Here is a 23,348-nt window from a genome sequence, read left to right as displayed (position 1 = left end):
GGGGCTTGGCCAACCAGTGCTGCTTCTGTACAGTTAGCACAGGTGGCCTTATCCAGACAGCAGGAAAAATGCTAATTTTGGCCTTCAGCACATTCTGTACTGGAATAGTGCTACTAACCTTCTTGATTTCATATACTCTGTGGAAGATTGAGCAAGGCTCAACCTGAACAACCAAGGGGACACACAGACTACTTTGCTTGCCAAACTGACCCTCCACATATTGGGACAGTATACCATTTAAAAGATTGGCCCAATCCCCATTCATACAGCTGACAATATAGCTCTGTTTGCTTCACCCCTTTCTTTTTGTGTTTTACTACACTGTTGTCAGTGATTTGTTTGGTTAGCTTCAGTGGTATGTTAGCAACCTAGTGCTGGATTAGATTTTGCTGTTATTGCTGGTTTTGATTAATGTTACTACTGATGTTGTTTTATGAGATTGTATTATATAAGCAGCCTTGGGTAGGCTTTTTCTCTTAAAGGCAACCTAAAAGTATTTTAAATAAGTGTACAGAAATACATTGTCCTTATGTTCTTATGAATAGGTTCTTTAGATTTGGTGTTGCTGATTTTTTTTACGAATAATTTAACCACTTACTGCTCTTTGAAGCTGCTCTTAGGTTTATTTTATTTTTATAAGATACAACTTTTGAGTGTTCCCTTGTGATTAAAAATTAGTCTAGAACTGACTTTCCCTGACCAATCCTCTAACTTGCTAAATCAACACATTAGAGTCAGGTACTGCAGAAGTGTTTAGGGTGACGTACATAACAGTTACATCAGTACATCATCACACAGTATTATGGTGTGGTAGCAGTGCAGGCAACAACTGTTTCTGTTTGGAATTGGGGTACAAATCATCCAACCTGTTTGTAGACAAGCTACTTTACGTTGCTAAGAACCTGCCTGTTTTCTGTTTTTCTGCTTTTCCTTGGCTTAAGAGAGCCCTGCGGATCTAATCTCTAGTCCATCATTCTGTTCTCATCTTGGTTGACCAGATGCTTGTTGAGAAGCCCACAAGCTGGACATGATTGTAGAAGTGCCTTCTTGCTCATATTCCCTGGCAACTATTGTACTGAAATGGTTAATAAATCTTTCTCCGTGTAAATACAGCATATTAATGTATGATTACATTGCAATGTTAAATGTGAGATTTTTTCCAACTTTAAGTAGTTAATTATTTTTTCAGTGTATATTCTTTATAAGGAGAGGGCAAGGCTAGTAAATTAATTTGGTGTTCGAGCTGTTAAAGCAGATAGCCCTGATAATCTGTTTGGCAGTTCCTACTAGGGATGCGAATATCTCCCCAGAATCTGGCTTGCTTATGATTGCTGGACTTCTTTCTTGTGCTTGACCCTGGTCTGGGAAATGAACTGAGTCAAGATCAAGCCCACAAATGATCAGAAATAGTAGCAGGCCCTATCCTTGCACTGAATTCTTGTGCAAAGTGTGCAAAGTTTGCAAGTCACATGTGGAAGCAGAACTCTGCTTGCACCGCAGGTATGTAGGTGATGGGTGGTGGGCAGTGGAACTCTGCTTGAACAGTGGGCGTGCGAGTGGCAAGCAGCTGCATACACAAACCACCCTTGCTAGTTACAGCTGTGCAACTGGAATTGTTTCTTGCCAGACGCCTTCAGAAATGCTTGGTGTGAGGTGGATTTAAGGCAGAGAGAAAGCTGTCTGGAGCCCAGAGAGACAAGCCAAGGAAATCCAATGTTTTTCCACGCTCAAATCCATTTCCGAACACATTGCTACTTTGTACATAGCCCTAATTCAAAAATGCATAATCCTGTATATTCCTGGGTGCCACTGTCTCACCCCCTCCCAGGTTTTTGTACCTGATCCAGAGCAATGTGCTAATGCAGCCTTCCTTAAATTGGTGCTTTTGAGATGTTTGAACTTCGGTGTGAAGTGTAAATTGGTGACCTGCAAGAGCAGGGTGTTGGATCAGATGGCCTTCTTGGCCCCTTCTAACTCTACTATTCTATGATTGTGTGATTGTGTGGTGTAAGGGTGGTCAGGCATGCTGGGAGTTTTAGCCAAAAACATCTGTAGAGCATCAGTTCCACTACTATTTTGAAACGAAGTTGACCTGTAGGCATACAGGTAGGTATTGCTTGGTTTTCTAGTGCTTAGTATTGCTAAGGCTCGTGCATTTACCTGCTAAAAACAGTAACCAGTAAGTACAGACCAATGTCATTTATGTGACTAGAATGTAAAGCTGTGGTTATGACTGATAAACCACTGAGACAAAAAAATATATTCAACTTGTCAATCTCTCTTAAGTATTGTTTTGTTTTCTGCTACTGATATAAAAATACATTCCTAAAGAGATTTAACTGAAACATTTAATTTTGGCTTGTTAGGCAGATACTGTACATTTGATTATGTCATGATTTTCCTTCTAAGTAAGTTAGAAAATATTAAAAGATTATTAGTTTCAGAGTCATACATTTTACCATACATTATTTTGTAAGTATTCAAAAATTAATTTTGATATGTGGTCTTATAATAATATATTTTTTTAAATTTCAGAAAATTTGAGAGCAAATGAGACAGAAGAAGAAAAAAACTACTGGAATATGAAAATTTTACCAATTTTACATGAATTAGAAACTGGTACTTAATGCTTTTTAAATAAAATCTGTTTGGGTTTTTAAACCCACTTGTGGGTATAACTAAGATACATTTCAAAGAAGCAGTACATATTAATAGTATATATGGTCTTTTGTTGTTATAGCTTACTGTTACCAAGCATGGTCCAGTGATTTCTGTTTCTCTTCCCTCTTTGAAGCAAAAATATTTGTGCCTTGGGCAAGAAGTCCTAATGCATAGCTCTGTTTAACTATGTAATGCAGGAGTAGGGACTTGAATCATCTCCAGCACCAAGCAGGCCTGATGTCAGAGTTTGAGGTTATACTTCTTACAATAATCTGGTGCCTTCAGTTGGGGACCTGGTTTACCTGCATGAGGGTTTTCCTTGGTTATGGAATAGTTAGGATGAGGAATTAATGACTTATCATTATTTTTATTATGTTTATCATCCTATCTTTTTCCTTCAAAGAAGTTAAGATGACTTACATAATTCTCCTCTCAACCTTACCCTCACAACAACAACCCTGTGAGGTAGGTTGGACTGAAAGTCTGTGACTGGCTGCTACTGGCCGCTTTAGATCTTGGAGCCATTACAGAGACTCACTTAGGCACTGTTGTAAAGGTGATTCACTGTAGCCTACATATAACATGTATACTCTGCATTAGAAAAGATACTTGGCTCCTAACAAACATGCCATCTGGAGCTAAACAGCACTGGATATAATCAGTATTAAAGTAGTGGTTAATTTTTTTTGCCTTGTTATCTGGCAGCACTTAAAGAAAGGTTTTGGTTTGAGTGGTGCTTAGAATCACTGTTTTTCTTACTGTATATTTTGTGATGTCTCTAAGGTTTATTCTTTCACTTCTGTTTTTTGTTTTTTCTCAGTGGCTTTGCGAAATATTTGATAATTTCACTTTTTTCTTTTCTGTATCAACTAGAGGACAATGTAGAAAGCCTTTGTCATGCCTGTACAATTCTCTATCAAGCCTTGGAAGAGGGAAATATGCTTGGCAAGCAGTGTAAAAGGCGAACATTGTTTTTGAAGACTTTATACAAATTGGTTGACATTGCTTCAGATCCCCTTGGACTGAAACTAGCAAAAATTATTTTGGGAGTAAGTTAAGTCTAATTGTGATATGATGAAACATGATAGTTCATATGTTCTAGATCAGCTTTCCCCAACTCGATACTTCCACAAGTTTTGGACTTCAACTCCTTTCATATGCAGCCAACATAGGTAACAGGTATGCTGGGATTTATAGTCCAAAACATCTAAAGGGCACAGTTTTAGGGAAGGCTGTTGTAGAAGCCTGGTAGTTGTGTGAAATTGCATGTTAATTCAGTGAGCTTAAATAACTGCTAAATAAGCTATTCAGCCTAATTTACAGGATTCATCAATATGTGCTGATCAACTATTACATCTAAATTTCCTTAACACTTCATATTTGACTGTATATCATTGGGATTGGCAGCACAATCCTATCTGTGTTTGCTCAAAAGGAAGTTCTGCTGAGTTCAATGGGCCATATTTCCAGGGGGCTGTATGTAGGATTTTATCCCAAAGGATGGAAACTAACTTCTAAATGGTAGACAAAATACAGTATATTTTACATTCTTTGAGATCAGTCAAGCACTTTTTAAAGTAACAGTAAGCCTAATTACACCCAGAAGAGGTAACCATGACATTATAAGTGGTTTTCTCTTTTCACCTGACTCTAAATACATTTACTTGAAACCTAACTTAGTCAATGCAATTTACTTTTTAGTAAGTGTATTTAAGATATTTCAAAGGGGCAGCAGCATGAATAACATGTCAGGATTTGTAACTCAACAGCTATCCGTTTCCAAAAGAGAGAAAAAAACAGAAGAAACCAGTATAAAAAGTGCTTACTCATTTTTAGAATCCATAGTATGCCTCCTTGTCCAGAAAATTAACAAGTTCAGTGTGTTACAAAGCAGTATTTTACAACTTGACCCTTATAAAGTGTTCCATATCTATTTAACCAGAGGCTGAAAGCTTCTTTCAGCTCTTCCTATTTTTAGCTTTGATTACTTTTGTAGCCACAATTAATCTCTAAAGCAATTCCTTGATTGTGTTTGGAATGCACTTTTTTGCAATCAGTCATCAACACAGTAAAGTACATTGAATAATGCTGTTGGTCGTTATTATGCCATGTGACCTTATTACATAAGTTTGACAACAATATAAAACTTACTTGCAGGCATCATAGTTGTAAATGTCTTCATTCAAAAGAGAGATCTGACTGGATCTGCTAATATTTTTGTTCATTATTTGTAAGAACTTGATGGTGACCTTCAAGGCTCTACCTGTTCACTCAAATGGCGCTTTTCTTCCATCCAAGCCCCAGTGTTTGTACAGTGCTATCCACTCCATTTAAATATAAGAAAGTCTTATCCATGGAGAAATTGCAGGTCCTAGATTAGCTTCAGACTTTGGTCAAAGTCTTGCTGTCCAACTGAATAATCCTATAAAAGGCTGTGGTGTGTGCCTGGCCTTTTTATCTTTATGTTGGGAAAGTAGTGCTAGACTCCATTTGGCCTTTAATACATGAACACTTAATCCAGTATATCTCCAAATCCAGTATATCTCCAAAGAAATGTGCTAAGTGAAATCAAATATAATAATTAAGAATTCAAAAATTGTGCTACTTTTCAAAAATAGAGACCACGCACAGAACCACTGAATTGACAGTATAATCTACTGCTTAACATACTTTTTAAAACAAATCTGAAATAGAAATCCTATGTTTTTTTATTAGCAGCCATATTAAAGATTTCTGTGTAGTGTTTTCCATCACCTGATACCCAGTCTACGTCATGTATTTTTTACCAGAGATTTATGTATTGACAGCATCTGCCCTTTCATGTTCTGCAAAAGTCTTTTAGTATGATGGCTCTATCCATTACCTTCCATGTTTGAAGCATATAAGCCTCTGAACTTGAAGACTTATGCATGGGATGAAGCACAGTGGCAACAATTCAAGTGTCTTGTAACCTGAACTTCATTTAGATGGCCTTTTTTGCTCTCTAGATGTAGTGGCACAAATGGGGAGGTGGCCTACGCATCACCCCAGCTTCCTCCCTCTTTACCCTTGGCATGCCCCTTTTCCCTTCCAGGGCAAACTGCTGACCTTGGACTCATAATTTCATCTGTAGCTGGCTACCAGGGGGTGGGGTGGGGGTTTCCCTGGTCAGAGTTCCAGCTGCAGCTCTTGATCCTGGGGCTTCAAATAAACCTCTGGTCTTCCTGTTTTGAGAAGCCAAAGGATTACACCCTAAGACATGCTGGAAGGTGGCATGGGGGGAGAATATCCAACAACTTTGTAGTATTTAAAAGATAGTATTCACAGTGATAACATATCACTAGTTTTAAAAATAGCATTGACTACTTAGCAAGTGGTTTAGTGAAATATGAAATATGTTTATATGAAATATGTTTAGTGAAATATATTCTAAAAACATGGACACAAATAAAGCAGTTCTGCATTATACTGCATTTTGTGGGTATAGTATACTCCTGCATGAACCACTTTCAGATGTGGTTAATGAAAAGGAATATCCTGATAGATATGTAATCAGGGCACTAATTCACTATATTCACATGAATATAAATATGAGCCTCTATTTGTTTTCCTTTAGATTCTATACTTTTAGCACTGCTCATGAAAAGTAGAAAATGCTTCATGGTAGGTTTTCTGTTTTAGAGCAACACTGGATGTGTTAAATATATACTGTAGCCTGTTCAGATTGAATTGAAGTCCTGTTGTTTTCAATGGGAGGATTAAGGCCATGCTTAAAACTTCCATCTGAAAATAATGACATTTTTAAAATGGTGTAACATGTTTGAATTGTGCCCTTTGATTTGGTGCCATGCCTGAGTTATTTTTTGTTTAAAATTTAATTCATGATCAATAGCTGTTCTCATTAATGTCTAATAGCTATGTTTGTGGGATGAATGGAAGAAGGAACATCAATATCTCTTTTCAAGAGCATATGGGAAAGGAGATTGCCAGAATTCTGTGGCTAATAATGCCAGAGGGCAAGCTCAGATGTAATGAACCATCTTTCAACCTTTCCCGAACCTGCTGCACTGGCTTGGGATGATGGCTGCTGTAGTCCAACACATCAAGAAGCTACCAGGAAGGGAAAGGCTGCCATAGTTCAGGAGGTCAGGAACAAGATTTGAATTCACATGCTCCTTCCTCCCCTCATGCACTATCTTTGATGTGGTCCATTTAAAATAGAGTTCTTCACTATAGACTTTCTGCCTCAAGCAGCCCTTGCACTTGATTAATTCCCATCATAGATTGTTGCTGTGGCGTGGAAACTCCTTCCCCCTATTGGACTGTCCCCCTGGTAAGCATATATTGGAGAACCAGCACTGTCTGGTGGTATTCCTCAATACCATTCTGAACCCCTACTTGTGTCTCTGTACACGAGGGAATTGTGAAGGCGATTAGATGAATAAAGACTGAAGGCCTCCCTTGTCCGTAGGGTCACCCAGTACATTCCACTAGTCTACAATAAGAAATCTGTACCAATTAGTGCAGCTGGGTGGCTACCATCCTGGTTCCCAAGCTGTATTGTAGGTTATAGGTTTGCAACTATAATTCTTCGTCGTGGCCTCTGTGCATCACACATATGGGTGCTGCACCTGCGCAGTGCCTAGGCCAGAAGATTAGAAACCTAATGGTTTTTGGCGGGAAAACTCCGCTCCCCTCGCTTTCAGTGGTATAAATAGAGTGGAGTGTCCGCCATTTTACTCAGTCTTTGCGACCGCCGTTCACTGTGCCTCGTACCTGTTCGTCCCTCGCTTAGATCTTTGTGTTCCTTGTCCGCTTTTGCACTTATCTCCTCTTAAACTATTCTTCTCTTACTCCAAGTTTGTTTCTCTTCCCAGTTCTTCATAAATCTTCATAAATCCCTTCATTTCTCTCTCTCCCTCTCCCTCTCCCTCTCCCTCTCCCTCTCTCTCTCTCTCTCTCTCTCTCTCTATATATATATATATATGTGTGTGTGTGTGTGTGTGTGTGTGTGTGTATAAAATCTTACCCTCTATACTGTCTTCTCTTTCTTCCTTTTCGTGATGGCGCAGCGAGCGGCATTCCGCAAATGCATCGAATGTGGATCCAAAACGTCACCTGCGGATCTACATGATCTATGCCTCCTCTGTCTTGGTGAGGGGCATAGAACTGACAAATGCAGCCATTGCTTGGCGTTGACCAAGCAAGCGAGGAAGAATAGGGAGAATCGTCTCCGAAAACAACTCTGGGACCAGGCCTTAATGCAATCTGACCAACTGCTCTTACAGCCTGGTTCCTCTTCGGCCGCTCCTCCTCCACTGCGAGCGCTCCTGCGAAGCGCCCTGCTTCTACTTCCGCCGCTCCTCCCCAGCTAAGAAACGGGAGAAGCACAAACACACTGGGTTGGATAAACCTTCTACTCATAAGAAGCCGAGGAAGGAGAAGGCGGACAAGCTCACTCGCAAGAGCAAGAAACCCGACCACCCCAAACACCAGGGCTCAGGCTCATCGGGCTTCTCGGTACCGACGGCCGCCACGGTACCAACTCCCTCGGGACTGGCCCTGCAATCTGCTATGCAGGTGACTCCGCCTAGATCCCCCAGGCCAATCATTCGGCCTGAGAGCGTGCCACCTCAACAACAGCAGGAGCCGCTTCGGGAGTCCATCTCTGATGGTGAGATTAGAGACTCCCCACCGAGGGAACGTTCTCCAACACCAATGCACACAACTGAGCCGCCTGTAGCTTTGCCATCGCCTCCCAGGCATTGTAGCCATTTGCCCGAACATCAGGATGAAGATTGGTTGGTGTCTGGATATGGTGCCCCCCCCCCCCAGCTGGGGTGGTTATCAGCCATATCCTTACTTTCCTCAGGATCGTAGATCACTATTGGTCCCGAGAGACGTACCATCCACCTTGAGGCGTGTGGAGAGAGGACGTCCAACCTCTCATGAAACCTCCTCCTCGAGTGACCGCCATCGCTACGATGAAGACTCCAATGAGTTGGAGGTCGACTCGACATCCCCCAATGTTGCGATTACCTCCCAAGGGCCTGCTTCACCTGACGAACCACATGTCTCCTTTACGGAGCTCATGTCCTGCCTCGTTCGGTCTCTTGAGATCGAAGCTCATCAGCAGCCAGATCCTTCCACAGATCGGTTCTACGACATCATTCGGGGAGAGCAGTCCACATCCTTGGCCCTGCCGCTAAGTACTACACTTCGCCAGGCTATGGTCCAGCCCTGGGATCCACCAGCCCAACTACAAGCTACCTCCCGTCAGTATGAGGCCATGTACAGAGTTCGAGACGACAATATTCCTTTTTTGCTTCGTCACCCGAAACCGAACTCTCTCGTGGTTGAATCCTTCCAGGGCAGGGAGTCCAGGGGACACACTGCCCCTCGCGACAAGGAAGGGAGGAAAATCGATATGCTTGCACGCCGAGTCTATGTGGCCTCTGGGCTCGGCGTACGCATATCGAATTACGAAGTAACACTGGTGCGTTACCAGTACTTCATCATGCAAAAGCTGGATAACGTTGCTTCCTCCCTTCCAGAACACCAAGCAGACCTCGCCAGGGTCTTCATTAAAGAAGCGATGCAGGTGGCGGTGCAACAGTCTACTGCAAGGCACCATGTAGACACTAATTCAAGGGCTCTCGTCAGTGCCATCTCTTTACGCCGACATGCGTGACTGCGCAACTGTAATTTCCCCAACGAAATGAAACGCAGAATTGAAGAAATGCCATTTGATGGCACCGGTCTGTTCCATCAGAAGACCGACTGCAAGTTAAAGGCGATACATGAATCACGCCTGACTGCATGCTGCATGGAGCTCCCTTAACAAAAGTGTAAGTGGCAGTGGCCTCGTCCCTCCTATCGGAATCAACAATACTACCCTTGACAGCAATATCAGCAACAACAGCAACGTCAGAGGCAGCAACCGCAACAGCACTTCTCCCAAGGCCGTCGACGCTTCGACGCCGATAAACGCCCACGTTGACGGTCTGGGCGAACCATCCTCTCTCTTCCAACACCACCTTCCCTTCTCCCTTTTGGGGACCGGCTCCAGGGCCGACTCCCCATTTGGGAGTCCATTACATCTGATAGGTGGGTGTTACCTATCATTCAGTTCGGATATAGGATAGAATTCGATGTCGTCCCTCTGTCGAGCCTGATCTGTTTTACACCTTCTTCATCGGTGCTATGCGACGAGGTCTCCCAGTTACTTTTCAAGGGAGCGATTTGACAATTATCCTGCTTGGAGGAATTGCATGGATTCTATTCCAGATATTTTACGGTCCTGAAAAGGGACGATGGTCTTCGTCCGATTCTGGACTTATGGACTCTTAATAAGTACATCAAACCAAGGAAGTTTTGGATGACCACTTTACAGAATATCTTTCCGTTACTGAAGAGGGAGGATTGGTTCGCCTCATTGGACTTGAAGGATGCCTATTTTCATATTTCTATCCATCCTTTGCACAGACGCTTCCTACGTTTTACTGTCAGGTCCGATCTGTTCAAGTTCAATGTTCTACCTTTTGGCTACCGCCCCTTGAGTTTTTACGAAGTGTATGGCACCGGTATGCGCACACTTAAGAACAGGGAGAGTGCAAATATACCCGTATTTAGACGATTGGCTAATCGTTTCGGAATCCAAACAAGGTCTTCTGTCTGCTATACAAGTGCCTGCGCTCTACTCGATGCTCTTGGTCTGAGCATTAACCGCGAGAAATCGTCCCTTATTCCCACGCAGATCATCGACTTCATCAGGGCACGTCTCGACTTTACACGGGAAAGAGCCTTTCTTCCTCCGGAACGTCAAGATGCCTTATGCAGCCACATTCGTCAAATCCGACTGCACAGAACAGTTCCAGCCATATCCATTCAGAGACTACTTGGGCACATGGCTGCTGCAGTTGCCATTGTCCCGTATGCCAGGCTGCGTATGCGGCCCATACAACTGTTTTTCAACGCTGCGTTTCACCCGCAACAGGATCCTGCCACCAAGCCGTTTGCAATCCTTCGTACTCTAACTTGGTGGACCATCCCAGGCAACCTGTCTATCGCTTCCCCGTTTCGACCACCTCAGCCAACAACAACCCTGTACACCGACGCATCCCTCCTTGGATGGGGTGCAGCATGTTCGGCACTTCGGGTCCAAGGTACTTGGAACTGACGAGAAGTAAGGAAGCACATCAACTTCCTCGAACCTCTGGCAATTTTCAATGCCCTCAAGGCTTTTGAGACTGTGCTATGTTGTCAAGTTGTCCAGATTGCATCAGACAACATACCTGCTGTTTTCTATATCAACAAGCAGGGCAGCACAAAATCTCCAGCCTTAGCACGCCTATCGATGGACATTTGGGACTGGTGCATACCAAGGAACATAATGCTCCTGGCGGTTCACCTGGCAGGAACCGACAACATCGAAGCAGATATGTTAAGCAGACAGATGTCAACAACCCACGAATGGGAGTTGGACAGACAAATTTGTGAGAAACTTTTCCATTTGTGGGGTTACCCAGACATGGACCTGTTCGCCACCCGGGACAACAGAGTGTGTGCCCTGTACTGCTCCAGAGCGGGCATCGGATTGGGATCGATGGGGGATGCTCTTATGATCCCTTGGAACAACATGACTTTTTATGCGTTCCCTCCGATCCCACTTCTAACAAAAGTGGTGGCGAAAATAGCCCAAGACAACGCCACAGGGATATTAGTAACTCTGTGGTAGCCGAGGCAACCATGGTTTGCCACTCTTTTGCTACTATCCAGAGGAACGTTTCTTCGCCTACCAACTCTTCCTCACATTTTAACACAACAAGACGGAGCGATCCGGCATCCAGATATAACCTCCCTGAAGTTGACGGCATGGCGGATCAACTAAGCCATGTCACTGAGTCGATACCGACGACACCTCACTCTACGGAGGACTCTATTCAGCAGACTGTACATACAGCTCCTACCTCAGATTCGACAGCAATCGCTGCGGTACTGACACCTGTTGACCAAGAAATTCAGGCGATTCTCAAATCTTCATTGAGACCGTCCACTCGTTGCTCTTATGCGGCTAAATGGAAAAGATTCTCATCTTTTGCAGAGTGCCATTCCTTTCTTCCTGGGATGGCTTCAGTCGACAATATTCTGCAATTTCTCTTGCAACTGCGTCACTCGGGACTTAGACCATCATCCATCAAAGTTTATGCAGCCGCCATATCCCATTATCATGGCGCTGTCCACGGCTTATCAGTTTTCTCTCAACCGCTGGTTCGACGCTTTATTAGGGGACTACAGAACTTACATCCGTCTATCCGCCCTGCTATGTCAACATGAAGCCTTTCTGTAGTACTCCAGGTGCTTACCAAGCCACCGTTCAAGCCTTTGTCAACTGTGGACCTACGCCTCGTGTCGTGGAAAACGGCCTTCCTCGTAGCAGTAACATCAGCTCGGAGAGCTAGTGAAATTTGTGCTCTTCACATAGACCCACCATTTCTGAATTTCCATAAGGAAAAAGTCGTTCTTTGGATGGATTTTTCCTTTCGCCCTAAAGTGGCTACGCCATTCCACTTGGGTCAAGACATTGTTTTGCCGGCGTTCTTTCCATCGCCTTCGAATCCGATAGAACGTGCTCTACACACGCTTGATGTTCGCCATTGCTTGGCCTTTTACAGATCCCGTACTGAATCTTTCCATAGTACTAATAGACTTTTTGTTAAGTACTCCGAGCGTGACAAGGGATCGCCGATCACAGCTCAAAGACTTTCTAATTGGATCGTCCAGACTATAGTCCTGGCTTACCAGCTATCGAAAATAGACTTACCTGTCTCTCCAAGAGGTCACTCCACACGAGCAGTAGCAACTTCGTCCGCCTTTGCCGCAGGGGTTCCGCTTCAGGATATCTGCAGAGCTGCAACGTGGGCTGGTCTGTGTACCTTCGCCAAGCATTATCGGCTTGATGTACGTGCCAGGCAGGACTACTCTTTCGACAGAGCTGTTCTTTCATCTGTTCTTCGCTGACAACACCTCCCTCCTCTGAGTTTGGTAAGCTTGCGAATCACTCATATGTACGATGCACAGAGGCCACGACGAAGAAAAGCAGGTTGCTTACCTGTAACTGATGTTCTTCGAGTGGCCATCTGTGCATTCACACAACCCACCCGCCGGCCCCACTTGGTGTCGGTGAGTGGATGTTTTTTCTCTTGGTACCGTACTCTAATTTTCATCGGTACTGTTGGGATATGATGATGCTTGTTGTTGATTTTATTCTCAACCTCTAGAGGGCGAACGTTCAGTCTTCAAGACTGAGTAAAATGGTGGACACTCTGCTCTAGTTATACCACTGAGGGGGAGGGGAGCGGAGTTTTCCCACTAAAAACTGTTAGCTTTCTAATCTTCCGGCCTAGGCACTGTGCAGGTGCAGCACCCATATGTGTGAATGCACAGATGGCCACTCTAAGAACATTAGTTACAGGTAAGCAACCTGCTTTTCTCAGTTAAAGCTCTGCATGAAAAGAGTTTTCTTGTATGAAATCTCAGTATGTATACGAATCAGTATGATTTTATCCCAGTAAAATCAGTATGATTTTATCCCAGTCCTTGAAGAACTTCATTAGGATTGAGCAAATACATTTTACAACCTTGAGATTCTATTGAGCAGTTCAATTAAGTACCTGTTCATGAATAAGTATCTAGATGATCTAATGTAGTGATTTTATTGACATTGTTTTTATTCTCTTTTACCACTCTTCTTTGCAGCTGAAAGTGAGTGGAAAGAATCTGCTTAATGTTTGCAAATTGGTATTTAAAATAAGCAGAAATGAAAAAAATGATTACCTCATTCAAAGTGACAGAATATTGGGTATGTACTCTATTTCTATCTTCCATAATTTATCTTTTGTAATTTACAGGGGAAAATATATGACTAACAGATAAGTGAAAGGGGGGCACTGTAGAAATAAAGTACTAATGCCAACATGATTTTCAACAATACTTTGGTTTTAAACCCCTTTGTTTCATTAGATCCTAAGCATAAAACCATTTAAGTTTCTACAAACAGTTGTGTTTTTGCTGCATCTCTTGCACTATGTATGTCTTGTCTTTAATGCTTCAAGGATAGAGGAAAAGCCCCAAATATTTGATTTAAATATTTTGAACTTTAGTGCCTTATACATAGCATGAGGGGTAGGGGAAAATGGCCCTATATTATTCTTTCTATACTATCTATCTATCCTACTGTCTTGAAACTGGAAAATATCATTAATGTGAGGTAGTCAGAAACACAAAATGCTTGATCTCATGGGAACGGAACAGGCACTTACAGTCTTGCACATGTGCATTCTGAAATGTACTCCTTTTCTGAACTCATTGGATGGCTCTTGAAAATAGGACATGAAAGTAACAGAGAGAGAACCATAGTCACAGTTGGTTTCCACTGTCACAAAAGCATGTTACTTTTAAAACTAAAATGGAATATAGTTTTTATTATGGGGTACTAAAATTCTGAAACACACTGCCATCTATCATTTTTTAATATTATTACAAGTTCCCTGATAAGAAATGTGCAGAATAAGCACATTTCAAACTATTATAAGAAAGCAGACCCTTGCTAATTTACTTCTATATCTTGTAGCTTTTACTGGGAGCAATTTTATGCTTCTCTCACACAAGGATGTTTGCATAAAGTGAATTCCCACTCTTTCCAGGAAAGTCCCCCTATGCACCTCAGAACTGGGTTTTGAAATGTAGGGCAGGAAGCCCTAGCTGGAGTAGCAAATTAAGGAAATTTGGAATTTAAAAACCTCTATTCATAAGAATTCCATTATCTCAGGATTCCTCCAACCAATTCCTCCTAATGCTGCACCTTTTCATCGCATATCCTGGGCTAGTTCTAGAGCTTAGGAGTTGCTTTTCATTGTGGGAAAGAAAGGAGAAGATATCTCCAATGTGTAAGTGTTCTTGTGCTCACACTGCATTGAATATAGCTAATTATATTAAGGTCCCTAAAACACTTCAACTTAAAGTGCAGTGAATATTGTTTTATAATGTTATGAAGAGAAATGGCACCAGACAAAAACATTCATATTAGTATTCATATTTTTCGCAACAGATTCTCTGCTTGAAATTCTGAGAGCTGAAGACTTGCAGGCAAATACTGAGGCGTTTCTTTATTGCATGGGTGCAATAAAATTCATATCTGGAAATGCAAATCTCATTAATGAGATGGTCAGCAAGGGAACTGTTGAGATACTTCTACAGCTAATGAACGAGATAAATAAAATTAATGAAAATGATGCTCAGTTTTCCAGTTCAGGGCACCTCTTGGTCCAGGTCAGAGTTAAGCTTTTATTTCAATAAAATATTATTCATGGACAGTCTGAATGTTGCTAAAGTAATTATAAAAATAATTAAATTATTTCATTAAAATGACACTAATATTAGTGATCAAACTGTAAATATTATTTCAGTGGGACATAGTTTCTTTAAATTAACTTTCACTGGATTCTGCATACAAGAATTAACTTCATAAATGTATTTTGATAATTTTATTAGTTTTGAAATCAAAGTATAAAAATACATGAGATTTGAGTGAGTCTATTACAATGAATATATCTACACTATGTATTCCCTTATGTTTTATGTATGATAAGACATACTCATATAGTTAAAGGTTATTATGCATAGACTTCAACAAAGGCAGCCTAGGTAGCCACATTTGTCCATTTGTAAATTGTACCTAAAAGCCACCTAATCAGAAGTTTCAAGTTCTCCACCCATTGTGTTATTTCAGGTAGCTGTTTGGCCTTCCAGAGTATGCAATATTAGTCTTTTAGCTGTCAAAAAGGCATGAAAAATCCATTTATGTTGACCTTGTGATTTGTTCCAAGAGATGGGTAGATGGTTGAGAACTATACAGCTGTCCATAAATATTAAAGAACTTTTCACCACAAGTGTTATCCAAATTATTACCCTCTCCAAAAAGGAAGCAGCTATTGGGCATTGCCAAAAGATGAGTAAGAGAAGCATTCTTTGTGGTGCACTTCCAACAATTGCCAATTTAGTCGAATCCTTACTGATGTCATGGTGCCCAATATATTCAAAACATTTCTTATTTCTGGAATAAACATAATGTATGTTTGTGGTGGTTCCACCCCTGCTTGGCTGGCTGATTCCAGAAGGTGGTGCTAGGGGGATTGTGACTCTCTGCCATGGCAGCTTTGCCATGGAGTTCCTCGGGGTTCCATTTTATCCTCCATGCTTTTTAACATCTACATGAAACCACTGGGAGAGGTCATCTTGTTTGGGCTGCGGAGTCATCAATTCACTGATGACACCCAGCTCTAACTCTCTTTTACATCTAATCCAAGTGAGGCACTGAATGTCCTGAACCAGTGCCTGGCTGGGGTGATGGACTGGATGAGGGCCAATAAATTGAAGCTTAATCCAGACAAGATGAAGGTCCTGCTGGTAGGTGGTTTAGCTTCCTGGATAAGTGTTTCCAACCCTGTTCTGGATGGGGTTGCACTCCCTCTAAACGACAGGGTGTGCAGTTTGGGAGTGCTCCTCGGTCTGGAGCTGTCCCTGGAATCCCAGGTGACGGCTGTGGCAAGGAGCGCTTTCCTTCAGATTCAGCTGATGAATCTGGATGAGCAGTGCCTGGCAATGGTGACCCATGCACTGCTAACTTCCCGATTGGACTACTGTAATGCGCCCTATGTGGGACTGCCCTTGAAGACATATAACGCTGGTCCTTTAACACGTACACTGGCTACCAGTTGAAGTCTGGGCCCAATTTAAGGTGCTGGTGATGACCTATAAAGCCCTAAACAGCTTAGGACCTGGTTACCTGAAGGAGTGTCTCCTTCCATATGTGCCTGCCTGCCCCTTAAGATCTGGAGCAGAGGCCCTTCACCGGGAGCCCTCCTTGAAGGAGATCAGTGATTGTGGAATACGCTCCCCAGAGAGGTTCGCCTGACCCCATCACTTTATTCTTTTCAGTGCCAGGCTAATTTTTTTTCTCAATGTTTTAAGGGTTGACTGTGTTTAATTATGGGTTTTATTGTTGTCTAGTTAAGAATTTGATTGGGATGCCGTGTTTTATTTTGTCTTATTGTTAAACCTTCCCGAGACTACAGAAAGGGATAGTCCAAAAAGTTTTAAACATGCAAACAAACAAACAGACTCAATGATATAATGAAAGATTGGGAAGCCAATTCTACCCTAGTTATTTATATGAATTAATTTTTAAATTTATATGTTACCCACTAGTAACAATGGATTCTTTAGATGTCTTACAATAAAATCTCAACTTGCATCATTTTCATGGATGTTCATGGCAAAGTGCAACCTCACAGGAAACAAAGCATTACGTTTTTGGAAATAAATAGAGATACACCATGTAAAACATAAATAATTTAGGCATTACATTAAATGTATTTACCCTATTCCACTGGCTTAAGATGCCCCATGTCAGTAATCACCTTACTAGAAATTACTCATTAATTGACTTGAAATTAACTTAATCACTTGAAATATATTGTAGGGTTAAGTATTCCCAAATGAGGGATGAACTCTGGGCAAAAATTGCCAATTGAAATTGCTAATTAATTAGCTTACTAAGACATATAGACTCTTCAGTTGATGATCAGACATTGACCAGTTAATGGAATAGCCAGATAAATATTCAAAATTATTAATCATCTGCATCAAAACTGGAACATATAACTTGAATTCCAAGATAAACAATAGAAAACTGTTCACATAAAAAGTAAGTTTAAATGCTAAACTATTATGCACAAATTCATAAATATCAACATCTAATCAGATACCTCATGCCAGGGTTTCCAAACATAAATATCAATGGAGAAATGGAACATCCCTGTCTGGTACCTCTCCTAAGTAAGAAAAAGTAATTGTTTCTGACTTTAGGACTGAATTTCAATTTTAACTCATTTCTGGAATTCTGCAGGAAAACCAAAATTTTTCCATATAGCCGAAATAAATTTCCAGTGAATGTTCTCAAAACATTATCTACATCCACAGAAAAAATGGTAGCACTATCTGTTTTATCTATAATTAAAGCAATCAGATCAACAGCCAAGTCTGAGATAAGATTTCTGTCTGTCTTTGCTGAATCCCATTTGATCCAATGGGCATAATTTAGTAATTTGTTGTAATCTGTCAGCCAGAAGTTCAGTTAATATTTTATTGTAGATGTTGATACTGATTAATGAAACGGGTTGGTAATAATCACAGTAACTATGATTTCCATTAAGAATTACACTAATATAAGCATTATTAGATATTGATGAAAGTGAATTCATGTAAAAATGAAATTATACAGATGATAAAGCTTGGAAACTAAAAAATTAGAAAATGTTTTATACCACTCAGTTGGAAATTTGTTCAGCTCATGTCATTTCTCAATTTTAGTATTAGTTATTGCTTTCATATGTGAAGGCCTGATAAAGAGTGCCTTTGAAAAATATTTTAACTGCATACATGTATAAAAATGGTACAATATTAGTTTATCGACAACGTAAAGACTTTCTCTGGCTTGTTTTTTATTTAGATGATCAGCTGAACCAATCCTCAGTGTGCTGTCACACTCTATAGGTAAAGTTTGGATCTCCTTAAATTGTAGAAAATCTGTCCCAAGCAGTTTTATTAAGAAACGTTTTCCTTAATAAAACACTTCTTTAAAAAGCATTAAGTAACATGTCTATTATGCATGTGCCTTTTTTGTACTTGGGTCCTCCATATTTGTAAATAAATGCTGTGCCCTCTAACAGTAAAGCATTTGTAGATATAAGTGCAGCTTGCGGGAGGCCAAAAAGAACAATGGAAGAGTGGTCCACAAAATATTTAGAATCATTGTGCAGAGTCTAGAGCAACAGTTGGTCAGCTTACAGTGCATAAACAGTAGGATACAAAATATTTTATTAAGTAGTTTTGTATAGCCCAATGTAACAAAAATACATTTTAAAATGATACTATCTTATAAATAGTTACATAAAATGTATACATTTAAGAGACTGAATATACATATAATGATCTATAATGATCATAGTCTAAGAGTGACGACTATGTTATTAGGAACATTAAGGGAGATTACTTATTACATGGCCTGAGAATGTTCAATAAAGAATTCCCAGTTGTGACTCCTCTTGCCAGTTTCTGTTCCTTGCAATAGCTATGACTGAAACTGCTAGATTGAATTTAATTCTGTATTGTATTTGTTTTGCTTATTATATTAAAACATGGATATTATCAAGATTTCAGGATCATTTAACAAAAGTTAAAAACTTACCATACCAGAACCTTGCTGGTAAAGCAGCATCAAACCACAACGCAGTCTTGTTCATGCAGCTTTCTGAGTTTGCCCTTTCCTTGAACCAGACAATATTCTTATCGTATGGCAAAAAAAATTACACAGGATTGATAATGCAAGTTGCAGTGTAATGAATTGTTCCTGCTTATTTACCCATAACCAGTTGTGACAAATAGAATGATAAATGTCAGTGGTTTCAAGATTGAATATGAAAGCTGCTCTGCCATCCCTGTTAATATTATGTTCCGGCTTTCTCACTCCATTTTGGTTCAAGTGGAGCCTTTCCCTTCTGTACAGGCCCAGCTTGTCATAAATTGTTTCCCAGTGCCTAACAAACCCTCCTCTCTATACCACCCCCTTACCCACACATTGAAACTACTCAGCTGCGCCTGTCTAGCTGGCCCTACAACTCCTTCACCGAGTTAGTGAAAAAATGATAAATCGAATCAATGTTTTGTCTCCCCTCACTCTGTTCTATTATTAAAGGCAAAAGCAAGCTAGTAGACAGGCAATTTTCAAAGGAGATTAGAAAAGGGATAGAGAATCAGTGATGCAAAGAGATGCAAGATGAATGTCCTATTTAGAGGTAATAGTGAATGAGAAAGCTCTCATGCTAGTATGGCTGATGATGAAACATAGGAATTGGGGCTTGGTTATTGGCAAAGATGGAACTCAGAGACCACTTTTAAAGGGGCTTTATGACAGTGTAGTGATGAAGAACACTAGACATCATTAGAGGTGTTCTCATCAGAGCAATCTTTATTTTGCTTATATTGTATTTCATAGGAACTTTCAGGTTGTTTGGGTTAATGTTGGAGTAAGCAATATTACCATTATGGTACATAACATCTTTGGGTTTTTTCATATGTATCTGAAAAAGACTTCACGTGGCATTTTTAATGGTTGTGAGATACATATTTTAAACAAAAAGAATCTGGTCTGAGATGACAACTTGGCCTATCTTAAGTAATTTTACTGTTTGCATTTTTATTGAGATGTTCCAGTTTAATAAAGAGGGTTTTATGTATCTAGAGATTAGGGAAAACATCCTTAATCTTTACTGTTTTACTAGATCAGCTGTAGCATGCATTACTTCAAACCTCTGGCTTGGAATATTAATAACTGAAAAATTTCCTACTCTATTCATTTAATAAATTACCTGAATCTGAAACTTAGAAATATGTATCCATATCTAAAGACATAATTGTGACTAGTCATCTGATGATAACATAAGACATTTAATCTCATCTAAAACAACAGTTAATGAAAGTCTAGCAAAATAACTAGAACTCCTACTGTATTTATTGGTAGCAAAAACAGCTTATTTTTTCTAAAATCTATTCTATTCTTTAGTCAGCAAAAGAAAAAGTTAATTACTTGCATTTTATTAATTTATGTTTCATTTTTGTTTGCATTATATAAAATAGAATAGTGGGAACTAAGTAATACTAAAATTCTTTCTTCTTGCTGTCATCCTCATAGTAGTAGGATTTGTACATGTGACATTCCCACATAGTAGCAGATTGAAGCAGGCATTTTCCTCCCAAACACTTCCATCCCATCTTAGAAAACAATCAGCAGTCCTGTGCAATGGGGCTTTCAGAGCACTCTTGGTCGATGCACTCTAATCCAAAATGACATTTAAAAATGATTGCATTTAAACCTTCTTTTACCTGCCACCCTTCATATCTCAGGTTATCACTTGTTGAAAAGGTGAGGTTATTACTGTGCATTGGTTTAGTTATGAAGAAGACATCCAGAGTATAGAAAGCTGTTTTTTTTGTTTTGTTTTTGTTTTACTAATTGCTACTTCTTATCTCAATATCAACAGCCTTGCTCTGATTGGCATACGTCTTGTTATGTATACTGTGATATGTGCCTTCCTTATTCTGAGCATAGTAGTTAGAATATTTGTATGTACGGTGAAATGTAAAAATAATAATAGAAAACAATCAACATGTAATAACATTGTAGAGGAAAAATGAAAGCAGTCCCAGCAGTTGGTCACTTACACACCAAAGGTCTGTCTGCTGACAAAATATTCTTAGTTCTTCCAGAATCTCTCTTTTTCTATTGTTGGTTAATAATGGTGGTGGTGGTGGTGGTAGTGGTAGCAATCATGGTCATTCATAATAGGATGATTGAGTCCCATAGAGTATACTGATCTGAAGATGCATATATGGGAAGTTACTATTTAATAGCGTTACTATTAAAAAGCCTATACTGCTAGTAGAAAGTAATCTCTACTTCTGACAGTTGATGGCATTCACAAGATCTCATGACTTGATCTCAAAGTATGGGGAAGTACATTTAGAAGCAGGTTGGATCCAGGCTATATAGCACCTCAAATGTTAAAACCAGCACCTTGAATTTAGGCCAGAAACAAGTACCAGTTGAGTTCTTAAAGTCCTAGTTAAATCTTTGTCATGTAGCTAGTCTGGGATTCAAGCTGTGCTCCTGCATTCTGACCAGCCAACATTTCTAAACTACCTGCACAGGGCAGCCCTCTGTTAGCTGTATCTGGTGGAAAGGAAAAAAGCAGAATATTTTTATCATATTAATGAGACCTCTGCACCCTCCTAGCAAGGTAAAAGTAGATCTATTCCCAAATAGTGTCCTGAACTCCCATTCTACAAAATCATTCCAGAAAGATATCATAGTTGATGGTATTGAACAATGAGAGATCCAGAAAAAGCAACTGGGTTGCACTCTCTCTCTTTCCTGGCCAATGAAGTTTCAGTTCTAAGCCTTGGTTGAAACCCAATTAAAATATGTTTTGGTAAACTGGGGCTATATGATCATTCTAGTACTTTGGCTATAAAGGAAAGGATTGTCACTAGTGTATGCAGTAGTGAAGAAACACTAAGCAATTGGCAGAAGGGGAAGCAAACAGAGTTACTTCTTGAAGAGGAATAAAAGTTCTCCTTTTATTTTTGGTAAAAGGTTCTCCTGCTTTTAAAATAGGAAAGCGATGACCTGTTTTTAGAAATTAAGCCTGTATCATTGTTTCGTAGTCCAGAGTTTAAATAAGACATACTATTTTCTGTTTCAAGGGTCTCATAGAACTGGTATCAGCTAGATCTAATATTGTTATATTTTCAAAAGTGACTGTGATTCATGATAACATTCAGATTTTTTTTCCCTCAGCTCACTGCCACTTTGCGAAACCTGGTTGATTTGCCTCAGTCAAGGTGCAAACTCCTGGACTATGGAGCAATTCCAGAGCTTTGTCTGATGTTGGAGAAACGTATAAGTGACAAAGATATATGTACCAATGTGGCCAGAATATTCAGGTAGCTATCAAATTCTTAAATTATAATGTGTGTGGTTGCTGCTGCTGCTAATGTTTTGCTTGTTCAGCAACTACTTCTTTCTTTAGTCTGTGGCCCTATGTAGATGCTCGTAGTTCGTTTGCCTTTTGAAGTATTTTGTGCCACTGCCTAATGTAAATGTGCTGTTTTAATACTGGGATTATTCTGGATTTTCTTTTAGTGGGTTTACTTTCTTTTTTACAGTCTAAGCCATATATATCTTTATACACAGAAACAGACTCTGGTCCTACAATAGTCAACAAGTACCATGAACATAGCTGGACTTTCCCATTGTCTCCTGTAAAGCAGCTTGTATTTGCTTTGTGTAGGCCAACATAGGACCTAGCTACATGTTTCATCCATGGATACAGGCTGTATTTACAAATAAGTGAGCTTCCACTCCTCAAGCTGTACAGTGGTTCTTAACTAAATGTTTGATCTGTCTTTGATTCAGGAATGGCCAGCTAATCTTAAAACCCCCTTGCAGAAGCTGTAAAAAATGTAGGAAATAGATAGGAAAACATGTTACTTTGCATGTATAGGTTCCTAAATACAACTGTTAATGGGGATAGTGCACAGCTATAAAGACCTATACTATTGACCAGTTCTTGTAACCGGATAGCTGAAGCCTCTATATCTTGCTTGGTCTATTTCTCCCCTCCCAGCAACCATTGTCCTTCTCTTAAAAGACTTCAGTTCTCCTGTTTCTGCCACTTTCTCTTGTCTTCCACTACTGCCCTTTTTTTCATTTCCCTGCTCCTCTCTCCTACCTGCTCCTTTCCTTCTCACAACCTAGTCTATGAATATTGAAGAATTGACATGTAGAGTTCCAAAGAAATTGTGGGATAAATGTTGATGAAGTTAAAGATTACTCCTGATCTTGTCTCCAATTTCATTCTTGGTCTATTTTTCCTGCTTGAAATATGGCTTTGGCTTTGTCTGTAAGAAACCCTAGTGTCTGCTTTCTGGCTAGCCCCAAAGGAGGGTTTCTTGTCATCTTCTTCCACTGTATTTGGAAATAAATCAGATTCAGGTTCCAGCTGGCATTACTCCATGCAATCAGATTA

At 40.2% G+C, this 23,348-nt stretch overlaps 1 protein-coding gene across 2 annotated transcripts in view; it reads left to right on the top strand.

Annotated features, from left to right (window-relative positions):
* ARMC2 (armadillo repeat containing 2) overlaps positions 1-23,348 on the top strand; it is a 58,939-nt gene that overhangs the window by 18,968 nt on the left and 16,623 nt on the right. For both annotated transcript variants that reach the window (XR_006414404.1, XM_044426834.1), the window contains exons 8-12: positions 2,536-2,619; positions 3,535-3,710; positions 13,399-13,501; positions 14,750-14,970; positions 22,118-22,263. Coding sequence is in view for 1 of the 2 variants with exons in the window: in XM_044426834.1 (XP_044282769.1) it covers positions 2,536-2,619; positions 3,535-3,710; positions 13,399-13,501; positions 14,750-14,970; positions 22,118-22,263 (730 nt within the window). In the remaining variant the exon portion in view is untranslated. The remainder of the gene's footprint in view (positions 1-2,535; positions 2,620-3,534; positions 3,711-13,398; positions 13,502-14,749; positions 14,971-22,117; positions 22,264-23,348) is intronic.

This window comes from Varanus komodoensis, unplaced genomic scaffold (assembly GCF_004798865.1).
Source record: "Varanus komodoensis strain SLA01 unplaced genomic scaffold, ASM479886v1 scaffold1, whole genome shotgun sequence".
Classification (NCBI taxonomy): Eukaryota; Metazoa; Chordata; class Lepidosauria; order Squamata; family Varanidae; genus Varanus; species Varanus komodoensis.
Note: the sequence above shows the minus strand (reverse complement) of the source record. Positions and strands in the feature narration are given on the sequence as shown.